General features: G+C 36.5%; 2 protein-coding genes across 2 annotated transcripts; one reads left to right on the top strand and one right to left on the bottom strand.

The window, feature by feature from the left end:
- The first annotated feature begins 2,909 nt into the window (after positions 1–2,909).
- Positions 2,910–4,238, top strand: LOC121983378 (GATA transcription factor 7-like). The gene is made up of 2 exons (XM_042536318.1): positions 2,910–3,237; positions 3,304–4,238. The coding sequence occupies exons 1-2, from the start codon at positions 3,031–3,033 to the stop codon at positions 4,024–4,026; spliced, it is 930 nt and encodes a 309-aa protein (XP_042392252.1). The 5' UTR covers positions 2,910–3,030; the 3' UTR covers positions 4,027–4,238.
- An 11,766-nt stretch (positions 4,239–16,004) lies between these two features.
- On the bottom strand, positions 16,005–21,601 carry LOC121980169. The gene is made up of 8 exons (XM_042532131.1): positions 21,511–21,601; positions 20,891–20,943; positions 17,408–17,494; positions 17,107–17,307; positions 16,806–16,976; positions 16,685–16,738; positions 16,459–16,605; positions 16,005–16,373 (listed from the first exon to the last, which is right to left on the bottom strand). Exons 1-8 carry the CDS (start codon positions 21,599–21,601, stop codon positions 16,005–16,007), a joined length of 1,173 nt encoding a protein of 390 aa, XP_042388065.1.
- Between the last annotated feature and the right edge of the window lie 467 nt (positions 21,602–22,068).

Below are 22,068 nucleotides of genomic sequence, written 5' to 3'. Positions count from 1 at the left end.
ACAAAAAATTTAAAACAGAGGGAAAGTTTCCTTTCACTCCTAATTTTTACATATTTTTAAGCAATACCTTTAATATTTTAAAAATTGTCCATTCTCAACTTAAATGAGCCCGGTTCGTGAGCCTATTTATCGCGTTGGGTTAATTTAGATATTTGGACGAGTTGTAGTATCTACGAGTAATTATAATTTACTCAATTGTAAAGTTCTCTTTGCCATCCATCCTCCACATTTTTTTAAAAAATAAATTTTACACTTGCACCATCTGCTTGGGTCATATTTGTTATTCAATATCACACACTCGTAACTTGTGATCTCCACTTGCCGATAGTATAAAATATCGTCAACATTATCATAATTATATTTTATATATTCAAAAATATAATAAATTATGATCGTGTAGATAGATGAAACAAAAGACAAAGAGTACAAGGTCCTTGTTCTTCCTCTTATAGTGCCCTGGTGTAATGGTAAGAGATCTAGATTGTCTAGATATTTATCGTTTGAATCTTAATTATGATGTATTTATAGAAATTTTTTTTCCAAATAGAGGACGTAATCAAAGGATGCTAGGCTTCTAGACTGATCGCCACGTGCGCTTCTTGATTTATCCTGATGGTCGGTGAAAAATTTCCATGGAACCAGATCGATCGTCCCAAGCTCAACGTTATCCAATCTAATTAATCATTATTTTTTATTATTATTATTTTTTATTATTCTTCCTCTTATAGCGAGATTAGTGATGGTCCATTCCATTTATTAAAGCGAGCAGTGAGCACATGCCATGGCAAATGGCTCCATCGAGCCCTTCTTATTGGAAAATTTTACATTCACACTCGATATTTAAAAATTCTCAATCGAGCTCCCTCCCTCACTCTAATTGCATGGAAATATCCATTTTAGAGGAAATATAACTTCAATTTTACATTTCCATCCCTATACTTTGCAGTAACTTATTTTATAAATATAAACATGAACAATAGCACCTTGGTGTGATGTCGGTCACCGACGCTTTCATAGGAGACACTGTTTAATTCAATACATATAATTAAGGTTTTTTTAAATTCAGATTGGATCTTGGATCCTTTGTAGGTCATAAAAACTTAGGGGCTTTTATTTTATTTGTCTAAGAACATATTTTATAATTTTTTGATATGGAAAGGTAATTATAAAAATAAATATTTTAATTATATTAGTATTTTTCCAGAATATATAATTTATTTTTAAAATGTAATAAAAATTGTAGATCAAAATTTCTCTCTTGTTGTATGTGCCAACAAAATGGTTGGTGGATGGATCTACAAGAAATGATTGAAGACAGCAAAAAGGAAATTAAAGGAATTAATAATAATAATATAATAGGAATTAATGAGCACCTTGATGCATAAGCATGGCTATGTCATGTGAGGCAGTAGAACTAGTGGGACCTGTCCACCCTCCCACATCACATGGCAAACCTCATCCTGCATGCCTCCATGTGCCGTGCCGTGCACATGACATGCTCTCCGTCACTAAACATTATTTAATTAATCCATAATAACAACAATAAAAATAATTTTCGACAAAATTAAGAGCAAAATCTCAATTAATAATAATAATAATTGATGTGATGATAAAAAGGGGCCGTCCGATATGGGTCAACTGCTAAAGTGGAGGTCAAAGTCAAGATGATCAATACACGGGTGTCAAAGGGCTCGCCTACGGTGGTCAAGCGGAGGTCAGCTACAAGGGTCGGTCGGACATACAATGTCCCGATCGATAACAGGCTTGGCTGAGCTGCCCACCCGTCTAGCTCGAAATAGTATGACAAGATCGTCAAATGCTCAGTACGGAGCGGCAGAATACCAGGAGACCGCAGCGCTTGTCCGATCGAGAGGCGACAGTCTACTATACCCAATCGTCGCAAAGAAGAATAGTTGAGGCCGACCGAGCGGGAAGTCCCTAGCCGAGCGGCTACCTCGCTCACCCGAGTAGCGGGATCATCATCGTATCTCTCAATATCCTTTTGGGAGATAGTGTCGCTGACACAAGGTATGATCAACAAGCAGATCGTACGACGGAAACTTTCATTGTCTTGTCAGGGATATGCATGTCATGTTAAGATATGGTGTCAGAGACACTTTCCTGACAGGTCCTTTCATAGGACAAGAACATGCCCACGCCTCGAGGAGTGTGCACGTCACCCACTAGGGTTTTATATAAATGGAGTTCATACACCAACAGAAGTACGCGCGTTATTCACTGTTTGCACTTGTCCTACTATTGCTCCACATTCATTTACAGCTCCGGTAATTGACTTAATTAAGTGTCGGAGGACCAACGTTAGAAACCCTTTCCCTGTTTCGACATTGACATTACTTGTTCTATAGAGTGGGACACGATCTACATCAAGTCAATACAGCAACCACATCCCTAATTAATCATCTTCCCGTTTTCGGATTGGATCAATAACCCATTTCCTTTAATTTGGGTTATAATAAAATCCTTGCCTACGACTGCTCTCTTACTAATGATAATTTATTGATTATTATCAACTTAATTATTTATTTAGCTGCGGCTAATGACCGGTCCGAGTTCCACCGAGCCCGGCTCTTGACTGGCGCCGTAATTAACGGAGAGATAATTTATGGGTAAATTGATTTTTTTTCATTTTTTAAATTTCCCCCTCTTAGTTTCAAATTTAGAACTCTATTGTTACATTTTGACCATTCAATTATTTAAAATTCGTCACAACTTGCCTCGGAGTGCATTTTTACAGTTAAGGGGGTAGTTTTAAAAAATGGTTTATTGTGTAGGTGAAATGTAATATTTTCAGTACAACAAATGGGAGAGCTCCACGTCACCACGCCGAATCTAGCGACCTTCCTCCTCCCCTTCGTCCCCGACACAGCGAGCAGCTATTAATTGCCTCCCCTGTTTCTGCTCTGCTCAGCTTTTGCTGCTTCATCCAAGTTTAAGATCCTCAAGTAAATCCATAGATCGGCGGATCGATCTCGCACAGTGTGTGCCATCAGGGCGACGAATCCGGAGGAGATGAGCGATCTCTTCGATCAGATCGACGATTTGCTTGATTTCCTCAACGAGGAGGAGGAGAATGCGTTGGTAATGGTGAAGAAGCCCTGTAATGAAACAGGGGCCTTCCTTCTCCCTCCCTTGATTCCTCCTCCTCCTCCGGCCGCGTCCGCCTCCGCGGCCGACGCCGGAGACGAGACGCTCGAGTCCTCCGGTAACCAAAAACAGGTGCGGTTCTTGAATCTTACATTCGAAGCTCGGTTTGAGGTACCGATATTTGTTTTGATTATGTAGTTTGATGAGGAATTGGATTACTGGACGCCGGCGTTCCTTGACGAGTGCGATGCCCTTCTGGCGGAGATTGAGCTCCCGGGCGCCGCCAAGATCGATGCTTTCTTCCGAGACTCCAGTCCGATCTCCATCCTCGCACCGGCCGCCAATTGCAGTGGTGAATCGTCTTACTCTTCGTCTTCTTCTTCGTCTTACTCTTCGACCTCGGCTTCGCACTCCGGCGGCCGGTCGTTCCCCGCCCGCGCGCGCAGCAACCCGCGCCGCCGTCGCCTCACCGCCTTCCACCTCCCTCCTCCCCGCTCTCATTCCACAAACGAGAGTTTCTGCGAGTCCGAGTCCTCCCCTGCTCCGCAGAAGAAGAAGAAGATAAAATTCACAACGAAGAGCCTGGCGGCCGGGACAGAGGAGGAAACGAGATCGGCGCCGCCGGCGGCCGTGAGGAAGTGCACGCACTGCGGGATACAAAAGACGCCGCAATGGCGCGCTGGGCCGACAGGGCCAAAGACGCTCTGCAACGCCTGCGGCGTCCGCTACAAGACCGGGCGGCTCTTCCCCGAGTACCGGCCGGCGGCCAGTCCCACCTTCGTACCAGCCCTCCACTCCAACTCCCACAAGAAGGTGGTAGAGATGCGGATGAAGGCCGTCGACGAGTCCGCCACGCCCTCCTCCGGCACCGGCCCCGACGACGGCTGCGACCTCCTCCAGTACATTCGCCGGCGGCATTAACGTCATAAATAGATTTAAGTAATTTTCCTTCTCTCATGTTATTATTGTTATTATTATAATTATTATTTAATTAAGTTATGCATAAAAAATATTTTTAATATTTAGATATTCTTACTTGAAGCCATACAAGTCTACCTAAAATGTGTAGAATTTGGTTAGCATGTTTATTGTGCAAATCTTAATTATGTCATTTTCATGAAATGAAATGAAACAAGACCAACCACCTAACATTTGTTGCCTTTACCTAAACACCTTATTAGTTTGAGAATTAAGAGTACAAACAATGAATTCCACCTAATTAATACTCCAAACCCTAATTGATAGTGATCTACGTACCAACAATCTGACTGAAAACAAAATCAAGCTACAAACTTCAATGACTACTATACTTATTTCACCATAATTAAGAAATAAGTCATATTGATTGCAACACCTTAAGATCTTACTCCTGAAAAAGAAAATATCTGACAGAGAGAAATTAGATTATTGCTGAGATAAGCAGCAGGATCTAAAGTTCTACTACTGCTACAAAAAGGCTTTAGATCAACTGAGGGGATTTTAGAACACAGCCAAACTACTATGAGTGTGGGAGAGTTGATAGATGAAGAGCTTAGATCTAACAATTTGAAGTTTAATTTTATCTTATGAGATTGCCTTCGATGGCCGCCTGAGGGATAGATCGATATGAAGGTAAGCGATATACACAATGATGAAAAGGAAAACGGAAGATACCTACATCTCCTCGACTAGAAATATAAATAATCTATACACGATAAAGAACAAAGGTGGAAAAATATTATCCAAGAGTAGAAAGTATATAAATGATGAAGGATTTGAATGAGGCTGAAATCTGGATTCAAACTGGAGATGTCTTGTGATTCAGTCAGGATCGAGCATAGATGATGATGGTTGGATGAAACCTATATTTTTCAAACTACCAAAACTAGATCAGATTGGCACACTCGTTGAATATGAGTGAATGTAGAAGAGGTGGAAGAAGATAGAAACTTCATTGTAAATGAGACTTTAGTCTTACATTGAGAATTTCTTGACAAATTGGTTGATTTATATTAATTCACATGCTTTGATAATGTGAACAAATGCTTGGGGAGAGGCTAATGACCTAAGAAAGTCTCGAAGCATAGTCGGAGGTGAGACACAAATTTGTTTTAAGAAAACTGCGTTTGCCTGAGATTATCAGCACAAGTCATTTCAACATATAAGTTGAATTTAAGTTTGTATATTCCACAGACCCAAGATGAACCGTTCCAACATGTCTTTAAGTTCTTGAACTTGAGTTACTTCTATTTTGAACAGATACGGATCTGTTCAATAGAAATTAAAAAAGCTTACAATGTGATTAGATCCTTCGGGAACAGATACAGATCTGTGATTTCTCTCGGACTCGATTTTCGATTTGCTCTCGATATCAGACTCGGACTCGGTTTCGGCAATGTACGCTTGTACCGATAGAGTAAGGTAACTTGCTTGCTTGTGTTCTTCTTCGTCGGACTCTTTAGAGGACTTGGACCACGTTGCTTTCAAGGGCTTCCTTCGTCGTTGCTTCTGGTTCGGACACTCCGGCTTGTAGTGTCCCTTCTGGTTACAGCCGTAGCATGTAACTCTAGACTTAACCTTCGTATTCGATTGAGTCACCTTCTACTTTTTGCACATTTTTCGTACCAATTTTATGAGCTTGGCGGTAATTTCATCGTCTTCTGAGTCTGATTCATCTTCAGACTCGAGTTCGGTTCGACACTTGATTTTTTTGTTCTCTCCTTCTGCTTGTACCTGCAATCAAAGCAATACGTTTCTCACCCGGCAATGCATTAATCTGCTCATGTAATTCAAACTCTGAAAATAACTCGTCTAGTCTAATTAAAGAAAGGTCTTTGGATACTTTGTAAACATCTACCATGGATGCCCACAAAGTGTTCCTTGGAAATGCTTTTAGTGCATACCTGATGACGTCGTGATTTTTCACCTTCTGTTCGATTGTGTGGAGGTCATTCAGTATATCTTGTATGCGAGCATGAAGCTGGCTGACTGACTCACCTTCCTGTATTTTTATATTATATAATTTATTCAAAATTAAATCATGTTTACTTACTTTCATATCGGAAGTTCTTTCGTGGAGCTCGATCAGCTTTTCCCATAGTTCTTTCGCGCTTGAGAATGAGCGGACCCGGTTTAATTTTTCTTTAGTTAAGCCACATTAAAGAGTTTGTGTTACTTTTGCATTACTTCAATTTTCTTGCGAGTTGGTGCACCCCATTTGTCATAGGGGACAAGTGCTCCGGTGTTGTCGATTGGTAGGGAGAAGTCCGTTTGAATGATGATCCACATCTCTATCTCTGCCTTCACGTAATACTCCATTTTGCCTTTCCAGTAGCCAAAATTCTCCTCGGAGAAGAGGGGTGGCGTGCTATATTGTGACCTTCTTGGTAGGCCATTGATTAAGAACCTTACACACAAACAATACAATAATAAATGCTCCAAGACTTGGTTTTGGATTAGTAGTGTGGAAGAAAATAAAAATAACAATTTGCTAATTTCAAAAAATAAAATAAAATAAAAATAAAATATTAAACAAATATTATTATAAGTTTTTGAAAATACTATATTTCACTAACACATACCAATGATTCATCTTATCTTGTATTAGTTAAGTTAGAGGCTAAATCCCTCGTACAAACCAATGAAGAAATCATAGATTATGAATAAACAAAAGAGGTTCAGATAACTTTGATCTATATATTTTTTAGACACTATTAGGAAAATAACTATGAAATTAAAAGAAATAATTCATGCACGTAAATGCAAATGAAAATCAACTTCGGACTTAATTTCCTTTTCCTAAAAGAAATTTCGGCTTATATATATATATATATATATATATATTAAAAATATGGAAATTGAAGGGAAATTAGTTTTTTTAAGAAAAAGAAAATAGGAAATAAACAAATTGGGACAAATTATAAAATGGGCGTTAACATTGAGAGATAGCCCATTTATTCTACTTAATTGGACCTGTAGTTCAGCATAAGGCCCATTTAATTCACTTTCAAAAATTTCAAATGCTTGAAGTAATTTTGATTTGTTCGGTGGAGACAGGGCGAGTCCAGCTAGGGTTCGAGGGAACTCATCGGCGGCGACACCCAGATGAGATCCTCTGATCTCGTCTGCCCTGGTCCATCTCTGGACCAGGGACAGTGATTGGAGGGATTCAATGGTCCCCACCTACTAAACAGGTAGGGATCATTGAATCCTTTCAATCACTATAGTGGACTCGGCTCTAGTCCGCTAAAAACAGACCAGAGGATCCTTGCTCGACGGCGCCAGCAGTGGAAATGGACGGCGAGCAGTGAAATTGGAGCTCTTTTGCCTATGTGTGGGACGACACTGGTAACCCACCTCACTTCAAGTTTTTCCTTTTTCCTTTATCTCTATCACTTTTGTCCGACGTTGCTCTCATTGGTTCCCATGCCCATCCTCTGTTGTTTCTCGTATGCCTCTAGAGTGCCCCCACGGGCTTAGTTGGAGTGGTTAGTACGTAGAAACTTGACACTCGAGAGCGTGGGTTCGAACCTCGGGATAGTCAGGACGTAATTCCTTTGTCCCTGTGTATCTGTTCCCACTGCGCACTAGTTTCTCCAGTTACCGTGATTTACCTCCTTCGTGTTGGTCCTGAGACAGACTGACGGAGGTGCTGGAGACGAACGAATCACCTTTTGACACTCGTATGCCTCTGGAGATGTTGGCGGTTAAGGGAACTAGGTGTATTGTTGTCTTCTCCGATTTGGTTGGAACCAATTCAAGTTTGAAAAAGACTCCATGTCCATAGTATATACTTCCGATCCTTACAATTGGATGTAAGTGAGAAAACTGGATTTGGTCCCGTAGATTAGGAATATCATATTACTGAATTCTTCAATCTCATGAATTGCCTAGTATTCTCAAATCATAAGGAGCCATGTACACTTCCTGCAACCCCCAAATATCAAACTAATTCGTTAATCTTGAAAGAAAAAAAAAATTATGATCTGGCTGAGAAAATTATCCTATCAATGGCGATAGAAGCAAAAATTTTTTTTTTTAAATTTAAATTTAGTTTTTGACGATGCAGAAAATAGAGGAAACGTATCGAGCAAGGACGTTGCAGAGATCCATGAAGTCGTGGTCGAATTCTTGGTCTCCGAGCTCAACTCCGGCTGAGGCTCCGCCTTGAACTCCCTCTCCACAGCTTCCCTCTTCCGGTGCCCCACAAGGACGCCGTCGGCAATCCCCTCCCCGTGGCCCACCTCGTCCTTGTTGAAAAAATTATTGGAGAAGAAATAAAAGGAAAATATGGGAGACAATAATATGGAGGAGGAAGAGACTCTCTACGTGGAAGAGAAAGAGAATAAAACAAAAAACTCAACTTGCTTCATTCAATGAAAAGAAGTACATATTTATAGACTTATTGGATAAGTACTAATATGAGATAATCATAATATATATTTTTTTAAATTCTATCTCCACGAACTCTTATCAAAATTATCAATTCATCAAGTTCTATTTCTATTCTATCTCTAATCAAGACTTGCCACCTCACCATTCTATTTCCATAAAATTTATCAACATCTAAAATCAAGATTAATTTTCAACACCCCCTCTTAAACTTGATTTTGTAACTCCAAGCAAATATCGCATCTTGATGAAGTCTTCAAATTTGAGTGGCTTGGTAAAAATATCAGCAACTTGATCTTGAGACTTTATGTATTCCACTTGTACCTCTTTTTTTGTAATACATTCTCTGATATAGTGAAAGCGCATATCAATGTGCTTGCTTCTATCATGGAAGACTGGATTTTTTGCTAGTGCTATTGTAGACTTGTTATCAACTCGAATCTTGGTTGCCTCTTCTTGTGGTAACCTTAACTCATTCAATAAATTTCTGAGCCAAACAGCATGACAAACACATGAAGTCGCAGCCACATACTCTGCTTCACAAGTAGAAAGTGTGACAATATGCTGGTTTTTCGACATCCAAGTAAAAGCTGTATCTCCCATAAAGAACACAAATCCTGTAGTGCTCTTTCTATCATCTATATCTCCACCCCAATCACTGTCACTATATCCTTCAAGTTTGAAGTGGTTAAATGCTGAATAAAGTAATCCAAAATCTATCGTATCTTTGATATAACGCAAAATTCTCTTAGCGATCTTAAGGTGGGTAGTAGTTAGATCTTCCATGTAGCGACTAACAAGTCCAACAACATAAAGAATATCAGGCCTTGTGCACGTCAAGTATCGTAAACTTCCAACCAAACTCTTAAAAAATGTTGGATCAACTTTTTCTTCTTCATCATGCTTTGATAGCTTGACTCCACATTCTACTGGGGTATTTATAGACTTACTGTTATCCATCCTGAACTTCTTTAATATCTCTCTTGCATAACCTGCTTGTGAGATGAAGCTTCCATATTCCCTTTGGTTAACTTCAATGCCCAGATAGTATGCCATGAGCCCAATATCAGTCATTTTAAACTCTTTAGTCATCGCTTCTTTAAATTCTCCAAACATACTTGGATTGCTTCCTATGAAGATCAAGTCATCGACATATAGGCATACAATCAAAACATCTTTATCCTTACTCTGAATGCATGTTCATAAGGACATCTGATGAAGCCTTTCTCTTGCAGGTGCTTGTCTATTCGACTATTCCATGCCCTTGGTGCTTGCTTTAGCCTGTAGAGAGCTTTCTTCAATTTTAGAACTCTGTCTACTTGTCCTTTAACTTCATAACCTGATGGTTGCTGAATATAGACTTCTTCTTCAAGAACTCCATTTAAAAAAAAGCAGATTTTACATCCATTTGATATATTTTCCACTTATTTTGAGCTGCTAAAGTGATCCTGTCCGAACCAGGGGTCAACGAACGCTGGGGACGTGGCGCTCCCTGTTGAATCCTCGAGTGCTCCGGCGAACCTGCAACAAAACCGAGCCGGGAGGGGTGTCCCAGTGACGGCCCTCTGACGCTCAAGTCAGACGAGGGAATAGATGAAGGAAGTGGCTCAAAGATGAAGACTCGTGTACCTCCGGTTGAAGAAGTGGAGGCCTTATATAGACTTCTGAGGAGGCTGATGTACATATACCGAGGCACACACACGTGTCCTCAACCCATACCCAGTATGGGCTTGTCAGAGGAGCTTGCCTGACTCCTTACTGCTACAGTACGAGCACGTCTTTGATGGGACAGTGAGCATGTCTTTGATGGGACAGTGAGCCCATGTCCTAGGATCCTGCATATCATCTGCTGTCAGAAGATGTTCCTATCCTTGCCTTTTCTTACTCCCCGTCAATCGTCCGACCGGTCGGCCGTTTCCTCGCGTCCGGCCGATCGGATGTTCTGATCCGCACGGGAGCTTCCGGGTCATGTGCTCTGGACTGTTCGCAGCATTGATGTTTTATTCCTTCGGCCGAGCAGGCCCTCTGCTCGGCCTTTCCTACTGTTCATCATGAGCGTCGGAACCCCGCCTCCGGCGGGGTATATTGCTTCCGCTCGGAAGCCTCAGCTGGTCGTCGCCCTCCTTATCCGCTCGGCCAAGGCCTTTGGCCCTCCTCGCGGCGTTGACTCTGCTAAATGGGGTCCCCCATTCTTACTGCCGGATCATAAAGCAATGATTAGTCTGATAGTTTCTAATCGAGCAACGGGAGCGAATACCTCATCATAATCAATGCCAGATCTTTGACTGTAGCCTTTTGCCACCAATCTTGCTTTATATCTTTCAACTTTTCCTTTGGCATTCTTCTTTATTTTGTACACTCATTTCACACCAATCGCCTTATGTCCTTTAGGAAGTGTCGTTAACTCCCATGTGTTATTCTTCTCTATCGCCTTGATTTCTTCATCCATTGCATCTTTCCACCTTTTACTTTTTATAGCTTCTTCCAAATCTATAGGCTCGCAATCCGCAAAGAGATAAAATAGAGTAAGATTATCTTGATTTTCAGTTACCTCATAAATTTCCCGTAAGCTTCTAAAGCGTGGTACTCTTTCACTTGAAGTTGATGCAGATAAATTCTCTTCAGTACTTGATGTTGGTGTTACTAGTGGAGTAGTAGACTCCTCTCTTGTTTGCTCTACCCTTGGTTGCTCCACATTTTCTTCTTCAAAGTATGGGAAGAAGTTGTAATCTTTATTTTGAGATTCCCAATTCCATTCTTCTTCTTCATTAAATATGACATCTCGACTAATGATTGTCTTTCCAGTATCTGGATTGTATAACTTATACCCTTTTGAATTAGTATCATAGCCAATAAAAATAAATTTCTTACTTTTATCATTCAGTTTGCTTCTTGCTTCATCAGGCACATGGACATGTGCTATACTCCCAAAAACTCTTAGATGAGAAATTCCAGGTTTCCTTCCGCTCCACACTTCTTGTGGTGTCTTGCCCCACACACTCCTAGTTGGTGATCGGTTGGATAAGTATACTGTACATGCAACCGCTTCCGCCCAAAGTTCCTTTGGTAGTCTCTTGCTTTTGAGAATGCTCCTTGCCATGTCAAGGATGGTTCGATTCTTTCTTTCTATCACTCCATTTTGTTGAGGGGATCTTGGAACTGTCAAGGGTCGTCGTATTCCGTTGGCTTCACAAAATTCTTGAAACTCATTTGAGGTAAATTCTCCTCCTCGATCGGAACGCATAGCTTTGACCTCAAGACCGCTCTCCTTTTCTATGGTAGCTTTAAATTTCTTGAATATGCCGAAGACCTCCGATTTTTGCTTCAAGAAGTATACCCAAGTTTTCCGAGAAAAATTATCTATGAAAAGAATGAAATAATTACTCTTACCAAGTGAACTTGGCTTTATCGGACCGCAAACATCTGTATGTATAAGTTCAAGAGGCTTTTGAGCTCTTGAACTTGACTCCTTTGGAAAACCTCTTCTAAATTGCTTCCCACGTAGACATGCTTCACATACTTGATTAGGATGTTTGATGTAAGGTAGTCCTCTCACCATCTCCTTCTTTGAAAGCAGTTTTAGTCCTCCGAAATTCAGATGTCCAAATCGAAGATGCCATAGCCAAGTGATGTCTTTGTAACAAGCTTTGAGACAGTTGATGACATCATTTTGAATATTAAGTAAGAACATTCTATTTTTTGACATAGGCACCTTAGCAATTAAGCAACCAATATAATCTTTCAAGATGATCATACAATCTTTTAGATGAATATCATATCCTTTTTCCAAAAGTTGTCCTAAGCTTAGGATGTTGCTCTTCATATTTGGCACAAAGAAAACATTTGAGATAAATTCATGTTTTCCATTCTTCAAACGGATAAGAATGTTACCTTTGCCTTTTACCTCAATCTTTGATTCATCTCCGAAGGATACATTACCTCCAACTGATTCATCAAGCTCTACGAACATGTTTCTTTTCCTGCACATATGATTGCTTGTACCAGTATCGAGATACCAAATTGTATCTTCTTCTCTTTCATTATCTTTATACGCTAGCAGCAGGGTGCCATCTTCTTCTTTCCTTTCTTCCATATAATTTACTCTTTCATATACTTTATTCTTAGGCGATCTACATTCTTTTGCATAATGTCCAAATTTGTCATAATTGTAGCACTTAACTTGAGATTTATCGTACCTCGAGTTTGTATACCCTCTTCCACGTCCTCTTGTTGAATGTTCTCCTCTTTCATTGTTGTTGTTGGAGACCCATCCTTGCTCATTAGAACGGTCTCGTCCATATCCACGACCTCTTCCCCGTTGACTTCTATTATTACTGGAGCTTTCATCTTTCTTTGTCGGTTGAAAAGTCATCTTTAGGAGTTGTTGAGTAATTTCTTCATTTATCTTCTTCTTTTCTTCATGGGCTTATAATGAACCCAGCAGTTGCTCAATTGTCATGACTTGTAGATCCTTGGTCTCTTCGATGATGGTTGTAATGCTATCAGATTTTGAATCCAATGATCGAAGAATTTTCTCAATGATAGTTACTTCTTCTAGTTTCTCACCATTTCTTTTTAGTTGATTGGAAATGGTAGAGACTCTAGAAAAATAATCTGATACTAACTCACCATCTTTCATACGAAGAGCATCAAATTGACTTCTTAATGTCTGAAGTCGTACCTTTTTTACTTTTTCTTCTCCTTGATATGAGACTTGGAGCTTTTCCCATGCTTGCTTGGCTGAAGTAGCACTTGAAATCTTCTCAAAACCATCCTCATCTAAAGCTTGATAAATGAGGAAGAGAGTCTTCTTGTCTCTCTTTCTTAAATCTCTCAGACTGTCTTTTTCAGTTGGAGATAATGTCGAGTCATCACGAGACTCAACGTAGCCTTTTTCTATAACTTCCCAAACATCATGAGTTCCAAGAAGTGCCTTCATCTTGATACTCCAATTGTCATAATTACTCGCTTTGAGTACTGGAACTTGGAAGGGAACCATACATCCATTAGTCATGGCTCTGATACCACTTTGTTGACAAAACTATTGGAGAAGAAATAAAAGGAAAATATGGGAGATAATAATATGGAGGAGGAGGAGACTCTCTACGTGGAAGAGAAGGAGAATAAAACAAAAAACTCAACTTGCTTCATTCAGTGAAAAGAAGTACATATTTATAGGCTTATTGGATAAGCACTAATATGAGATAATCATAATATATATTTTTTTTAATTCTATCTCCACGAACTCTTATCAAAATTATCAATTCATCAAGTTCTATCTCTATCCTATCTCTAGTCAAGACTTGCCACCTCACCATTCTATCTCCATAAAATTTATCAACATCTAAAATCAAGATTAATTTTCAACAGTCCTCTCGTCCACCTCCAGCTCCGTCCCTAGGACCTTGTCCGCCCCCAAGCACTCCCGGGCGAACTCCGCCATCATCACCCGCGGGTTCGTCGTCACCACTACCCGCCTCCACCCGCAAGCTCGGAACGTGCGCCAGCTGTCAGCGCGTAAATCGTAGAACCCAGCAGCACCGTGTGCGCCGCCGCGCGCACGCACGCCGGCCACCGGCACGTAGATGAGCATCTGGATGTGCCTCGGAGAAGAGCTTGTAGACTAGGAGGATGGCCGAGGAGAGGAGGAGCAAGGTGGCGCTGTGGAGGAAGCCGCCTACCTTGACAGCGAGGAGGAAGAAGTAACGGAAGGAGCTTCGGGAGACGAGGAGCATGCCGTCGAGGTCAGCGGCGGCGGCGTGGGCCTCGTGGCCGGTGTCGTGGAAGTGCGCCACCAAGGGGAAGTTTTGGTGCTTGCAGGCATATCAGAGGCCTTAATGTGAGCCAAGCTTCCTTGCGTTGGGACAGAGAATGGGAAATGTGTGACAAAATTAAAAAATTGAGGGTTATAATTATATGAAGCTTGTGAGAGGTTGGATTTCTGGCGAGCGTATTTGCTTTTTGTCATTAATTGTGAGAGGTTAGATTTAGGTAAGCATAAATCTAATTATATAATTAAGAAGTAATATTTTTTAATTATTTCTAGATTAAAATTTCAAAAGTAGATTTAGTAGATGTGGATTAGGGTTGAGGTTGATTTGTTAGAGTTGATGTAACTATCTATTGATTTTTTTTAAAAAAAAAATATGGGGATTTTGTTCACATCCAATTTGCCACTAGGAAATAGAATACATATTTTAAAATTAAATATCTAAAATCTCAAGAAGGTAAGTGTAATTTAGTCAAATTTTATTTAAAAATGTTCTAAATAAAAAGGCAACTCCTAATTTAAAGAAAAAAAATGTTACTTCATTAAAAAAATATTAAAAAATTCATAGAGTTGATGTAACTATCTGTTGATTTTTTTAAAAAAATATTGGGATTTTGTTCACATCCAATTTGCCACTAGGAAATAGAATAAATAGTTTAAAATTAAATATCTAAAACTTCAAGAAGGTTGTAATTTAGTCAAATTTTATTTAAAAATATTCTAAATAAAAAGGCAACTCCTAATTTAAAGAAAAAAAATGTTACTTCATTAAAAAAATATTAAAAAATTCAAGGGGAAGAAATATTATAGATAACAGAAAATGTAAACTCTTAATTTAAAGAAAAAGTATTGATCCCTAATAGAGAATTTTTTTCCCTTTCAAACTTATTTGATTTATAATTTTTTTAAGCTGATTAAATATAAATAAATTCATATAGTGCTCAGTTTCATAATTTTATTTTATTTTTACATAAACATTATTAAGCATTTACTTTTACCTTCAGTTAGTTTTTTATAACAATAAAAAAATTACAAGAACGAACGATTAATTGGATACCGGCAAATAGGAACGACTGAATGAGTAATTAAATCAAAATAATCAAATTAATTCATAAATTCGGTTCGATTTATTTAAAAGTTTAGTTTTTTTTTAACATCTATTATTTTGATTAAATCGATTCTTTTTTGAATTTTGAAAAATAATCAAATCATTTTTTTTGTTAACTAATATATTAAAAAAATTTAATATTTTATTTTTTAAAATTGATTATTTTTTTTTAAAAAAATCATTTTTTATTTTAAAAAAAATCAATTCAGTTGTTTCGATTTTAATAACAAAATTCCATAGGTTAAAAAATCAACTAATTCCATTTTAAATAGTTTTGGTTCAGTTCAATTCTAACCAGCTTTATTAATGACCACCAAACAGTCATAATCGATGCGCTAGCTTCCACTGTCTCTAAGAGACTCTCGAGTAGTTGCAACTATTAGCCTAGTTCAAATCGATGCACATGCCCTAGTTAGGTTGGTAATGGAGTATAATCCATAGATGTGAATCCAGACGATGTAGAATGGATGTAATATCATAGTGGAAGACATGGGTTTTGGGCATGATAAGAATCAAATGATTCCATTGAAAAACTTAGATCGAAATTTAATAAAATTTTCTCCAACAATATGAAACGCTAGTAAAAGAAAGCTAAAATAAATTTATTAATGAACTTAGAACAATTTATTCCACACAAGATTGATATCACTTTTAGAAACCTCCCGCTCCTCCATAAGCAAAAACATATACATCCTTACCAAATGTATCATGATCATCAGCTACGCTATAATAATCACTAATATCTGACTTAGTCTCAATAAGTTGAGAATCCAATTTGACCAAATCATTCCAGCGATCCACTACCTGAACTTGAATGAAATAAGCAGCTTTATTACGTCCTTCATTACTTGGATGACCACTGCCCATCGGAGGGCTCGGCACACTCAAGGGAGAGTAAACATGCCCACCCATTTGAATAACGTATGCGTGATCCTGCATCTTAGGAAGCAATTCCTTAGGGAAATACCCAAGAGGTAATTCATCATTATAAGTAACCCACCAATTCCCTGTTTGAGAATCCTATAAATGAAAATATATAAAATTTATTAATAAAGATTAAACTTTAATAAAAATAACATAACACATTTAGAAAAAAAAAAATTACCCTAGCGATTAGTATGGATAAATATTTCTGTTCGCCACCGTAAGTGGAAAATTCAGGAATAAAACTTCCAGGCCCATAAATATTAGTGGTGCTGACAAAACCAGGGCAGTCCAAATTTGGACATCCCGTTTTCTCATACCCATCACTCTGAAAATACATAATTAAATATATTAACTGAGAATATATACGAAACTAAAGGAATAAAATATAAAAGATTTATACTTACGGTCCAAAAAGTAAAAAAACGAGGATAACTGGAATCATACAAGGATGTTGAAACCTATGAAATTAGATATAAATTAGTGATTATATAAAACAATATTAGTTAATGGTTTATATTAATTTACCTGCCAACCGGCCTCGATCACATTGATTTCATTGTTTGGAACATGTGTATCACCAAGAAGATATATAGTGCTAGATGATGTTTGATCAGCTTTTAGATCTGGAAGCTTATAAGTTGCCATTTTTGCGTACGCTCCATAAAATGGACCATATATATTTTCAATTATTGCGAACTGTGTTGAATGCAAATATTATTTATGTTTGAACTCCATAAATAATGAATTAGAATTGCAATAGTTGTAGTAATAGTAATAATAATAATAATAGTAATAGTCATAACAGTGATAAAAAAAAAAAACTTACGTGATTCCGATTTGGGATTGGGACGTTAGCTATGGCTTGTGCTCTAAATTGATTTCTCAAAAGTTGAGACTTAGTTAAATCTTGTTTCCGAGCACGGTGGACGAGAACAGTGCCAGAAGGACAAGTATCATTGAATCCATAAAAAGAAGTTGGTTTAGATTTTCCAAGCTTCATTCCCTTTGGAAGACTACTTGGCTTTAACTGCAAAGATTATCAGATCAATTAAAGAGCAAAAGGAACTATACAATGCAATAAAAAATATCATATCAATTTGACTTGTTTATTTTTGAATACTAAATACCTGAAGAGTATGATTTTTCAACAAAGGATGGTCAAATGCTGGTTGTTTGTACATATCAACACAGTCAAATAGATCTCCTGTTATTGTCTAAAAAAAATAATAATAATAATTTCAATAAAAGTACTATTTCTAATTTTTCAAAAGAAATATTAATAACGACCTGAATGGTTTTAAGTGAGTATTTAGCTTTCTCGTTCCATGATCTTGCTTGTGCTCCACCAATCAAAATAAACAATAAAATGTGAAGAAACATGATGTAAAAACTCAAATGATATGAAAGTTTAATATTGAGATATGTTGTAAATCTTAGTTCATTCTCTAGTTTATAAATACACACACACAAAAATTATAATTAGTAAGATATAAGAATCATTAAAAAAATAAAAAGGTAAATCTTTTTCATTTTTTAAATATGTAATTTGCTATTAATGTTATCTTAAATTGATATAAAATTAATGTTAAAATAATAAAATTTAAAATTTACAACAAATCTAAACTGATCTCTTTATTAATGTAATCTTAAATTTTATACAAAATTAATAAGAGCTTTCTCTATTGTGTTAAAATAATAAATCTTAGAATTTATATAAAATTAATATAAGTTTATTTCCATTAATGTCAAAATAATAAATTTTAAATTTGTACAAAATGTAAGCAATTATCTCTCTCTATTACTATCTTACAATTTATATAAAATTAATGTAAACTTATCTCTATTAATGTTAAAATAATAAATTTTGAATTTTATATAAAATGTAAGCAATCATATCTCTATTAATGTGATCCTAGAATTTATACAAATTAAATTAAGTAAGTGTATCTATATTAATGTTGAAATAATAAATTCCCTTCCATTTATTTTTTATTTAAACCTAAACAAAAAATATATATAAATTTTCACATTTAAAATATGAAAATAATATTCTTTTTATATATATATTATTTTATTTAATATTCTTTATATATATATATTATTTTATTTAATGGTTCTTATATTGCTCACTATAAATTGTTTTTGCCTTTATAAATTAAAGAAAGAGTTGAGATTTACAACATATTAAAAAAAATTAAACTTTAATATCAAATCATATTACTTAAAATTTTATTTCTTGTGTTTATTCCGATTAGTGATTAGTGGGAATAAGAAAGTTAAACATTTTAGTAAAATACTATGGTGCATTTGGTTCAAATTATCATGTTATGTGATTACCGAATAATCATAAAATCAAAATTATGGAGAATAAAACATAATCTAATATTATTTAGTTCAACTTAGGTAATATAAAAAAATATATTTATTTTAAAATTTTAATATATAATATAATTTAATATTTTATTGTATTAGTTACAAAACTAATAATATATATTTATTTTCTTTTATTAACTTTTTATATATATTTTTTTAAGTTTACTTTTTAAAACTTCTCTTTCTTTTTATATATATATATATATATATATATATATATAACTTAGTACATATTTTTTTCTATTTAGTTTTTATAATTTAAAAAAAAAATTTGTTATGGAAAATTTAAGGATATTTTTGTCCCAAATTGTAAATATCAGAAGATATTTTTCACCAAAATTTTTTTGTTAATATCGAAATCAAACAAAACCTTTCCGTATTGTATGCCCCTTTTATGACATATCGGACATGGATCATTACTTGGTAATCGTCGATTACTTAAATTAAATAAGGTTTTCGTTAATAACCTTAGATGGATAACCATAATTATCAAGAATAATCTCCAATCAAATACACCCTTAAGATTCTTATTAATATTTTTTTAGAATTGTTATTAACATTTTAATTGTAAATTACACTTTTATTAAAATTATTAAATTATTTTGTCACTAAATAATTGGAAACCACTGTGTTGATATATACAAACAACCAACATTTGACCTTGTATTGATTATAAAAAAAAGTCAAATTGATATATGATATGGGTTATGATGAATAGGCCAAGAAGGAGACGTGGCAATTAGAGTCAAGATGACGTGACAGTCCTACTCCATAAAGGATAATATCCCTTCATTTGGTCTGGATCAGTTGCTCAGTGTTAAGGTTCTTAGGTTGACCAGATTGGATTTTAATCCGGCGGGTTAGGGGGGGGGGGGGGGGGGGGGGGAGACATTTGGTCTTTCAACCAAGTGAACCAGGGAGTCTAATATCTCAAAGGCGGTCAAATTAAGGCCAGTAGACCTTACATATTGGCCGGAATGACTGACTCACTCAATAACCAGACCAACCATAGAGAGCAGTACGCATGTGTATCCGCCCAATCTTAAAACCAGACGAACATGTATGCTCTGATCGTACAAATATATGGTTACACAGATATCTAACCGAGAAATGACACAATGTAGCTGCATCTCTTTGTAACCCTTTATAGGCTTGGGCAGATAAAAGGACAACTGAAACTGCAACACTTATCCTTATATTTCCACCCGGACGGGATCCCAGCGAAGTATAAGTTATTTTATTATTTCTCGAGTAGATTTTCAACATGACTAAAACACTATATCATTTTTCAAACAAATATCTCATAGTTATGCAAAATATAATAGAGTGGCTGAATGATCGAGAGTTCAACTGAACATTTTAACATAGCGGCCGACTTAAAGACATACTCAGCAGACAGTATTCTAATAAGGTGACCGACTTAAAGACCGACCAAAATATATGCAATGAACAACAGCATAACGAGAAGGTCGGATCAAAGACCAACCAAGATACATACAGTATAGCACACGACGAAATCACTTATGCATAATGCAACTGAACATCAGACTAACAGGATGGCTGGCTTAAGGATCGGCTGGGTTATGCGCAGCAGACAACATCTGTCTAACAGGACGACCGACTTAAGGATCGACCAGTTTATGCTCAGCAGATAACATCCTTCTAATGAAGGGGTCGACTTAAGGATCAGACGAATTGTATTCAGTCGACAACATCATCTTAACAGAGTAGCCGACTTAAAGACTGGCTGAGACATGTTTAGCATATAACATCCTAACAACCTGGTATAATAATAATACTTATGTGTCAGAGAATATCCTTTTGGAACCTTCTTCAAGGACCATTGTGTCTTCCATCAGCAGACCAATTATAACAACATATTCCTTCAGCCACTTCAGTGATAACAGAAATTATAATGACAAAAGGGGCATACATATGGGTCAGAAAAAGATTCCTTGGACGACTGTGGTGGTACCCCCTTACTTTATTTAACAACCTCTGCTACATTTCACTACCTTATGATTGCGGAGGTTATGCAGTGTGATATATAACAGGGGAGTCCTCTCCGTGACGAAGGTACGCTCACTAACATCTGCAACTCCACTTTAATATAATGGACTAACTAAGATAAGCAAAAACTATTTATTTAACTTATATTCTCAACCAAAATTTACATACGCTAAATCAATAATAAAATGGACTAACTAAGATAATAACAAAGTAATTAAGAACCTTACCATTAAAGATGAACAAGGTGGAACGTTTATTTGTAGCTCTTCATCTACTACTCCTGAATACATTAAGTCAAAGAGTTAATAAGTTATTTAGCTCACAACTGAATTTACATTAAGTCAAGATAAATCCAAAGCTTAACTGAGGCTCCATTAATGGTAAGTGTAGTTTGTTTCTCTACCTTAACAATAAATTCGTAAAAAGAAATCAATACTAACTCAATACTAGGGATTAAAATAGGAAATCTAAAGAAAGAAAGTTGGAGCAATGAAGAAAAATAGGACTATTTGGGGGAGCTGGAGTAAGTGGATGAATCGAGGGATTTTAATCCTGTAAAGCTCTAAGAAAAGAATGTCAGCTATTTTGCTGAAGAAATCAAATATTTTCTTTTGCAACAAAAAAAATGAAAGAGATTAAGAATGTCGTGTTCCTCAACTAAATTTCAAACATAGAGTGACAACATCACTTGGAAATCTTGAAAGTTCGTCTTAGAAGCCAAACCCAGCAGTTGTTTCTTCAAATCTTATGTTTTCCATCTCAGTAACCTTCTCATCGTTAGATAGTTAGCTACTAACTAAAATATTGTCAAACAGAATGTCATCCTGCATAATCCATATCTTAATACCATTGGCGGCAATGAGCTCAAAATTGAACCTATCAAGTTCAAAGGACTGGGGGTTCTCTATCTCTGAGGGTTCCTCTTCTAGGCTGACCATATGGAGGTGCTTCTTCAAACGTTGGGTTATTTATTTTTGGAGTTTTTGAAAAAAAAAAAGAATAGGGAGAGAGTAAAAAATAATATGAGAGCAATAAAATTTATTATTGATTGATATTTGTCCTAAGGATAATATAATATATAATGTTCAAAAAGTACTTTGTCAATTGACTAATTAATAAATAACATAATTATTCTAATAATTATAACAGAATTATTAGAATAATCTAAATTCTAATTTGATTTGATTTGGTGATTTGATCCGGTCAATTCTGGTAATTCTCTTTTATCTTTTTTACCCCCAACAAACTTAACGGGAGATCTTTGACGTTAAGTTTGCTTGCTAACTTGCTGAAACATTGTCTGGATAATGACTTAGTAAATTAAAGATATCAGCGATTTGATCTTCAACAGAAATATAAGAAATGGATAACTGCTGAGTTGGCACACGTTCACGAACAAAATGAA

This window comes from Zingiber officinale, chromosome 5A, assembly GCF_018446385.1.
Source record: "Zingiber officinale cultivar Zhangliang chromosome 5A, Zo_v1.1, whole genome shotgun sequence".
Classification (NCBI taxonomy): domain Eukaryota; kingdom Viridiplantae; phylum Streptophyta; class Magnoliopsida; order Zingiberales; family Zingiberaceae; genus Zingiber; species Zingiber officinale.
The sequence above is the reverse complement of the archived record's forward strand: the minus strand, read 5'-3'. Positions and strand labels throughout refer to the sequence as shown.

Bases quoted from the DNA above. Each gene is read 5' to 3' on its own strand.
- LOC121983378 (XM_042536318.1), top strand. From the start codon at position 3,031: ATGAGCGATCTCTTCGATCAGATCGACGATTTGCTTGATTTCCTCAAC. The intron at 3,238-3,303 runs GTGCGGTTCTTG...TTGATTATGTAG, and splicing joins CCTCCGGTAACCAAAAACAG to TTTGATGAGGAATTGGATTA.
- LOC121980169 (XM_042532131.1), bottom strand. From the start codon at position 21,601: ATGGTCAGCCTAGAAGAGGAACCCTCAGAGATAGAGAACCCCCAGTCC. The intron at 20,944-21,510 runs GTATTAAGATAT...TAATGTATTCAG, and splicing joins TGAGCTCATTGCCGCCAATG to GAGTAGTAGATGAAGAGCTA. The intron at 17,495-20,890 runs GTAAGGTTCTTA...TATTTTTTTTAG, and splicing joins CACCTTGTTCATCTTTAATG to ACAATAACAGGAGATCTATT.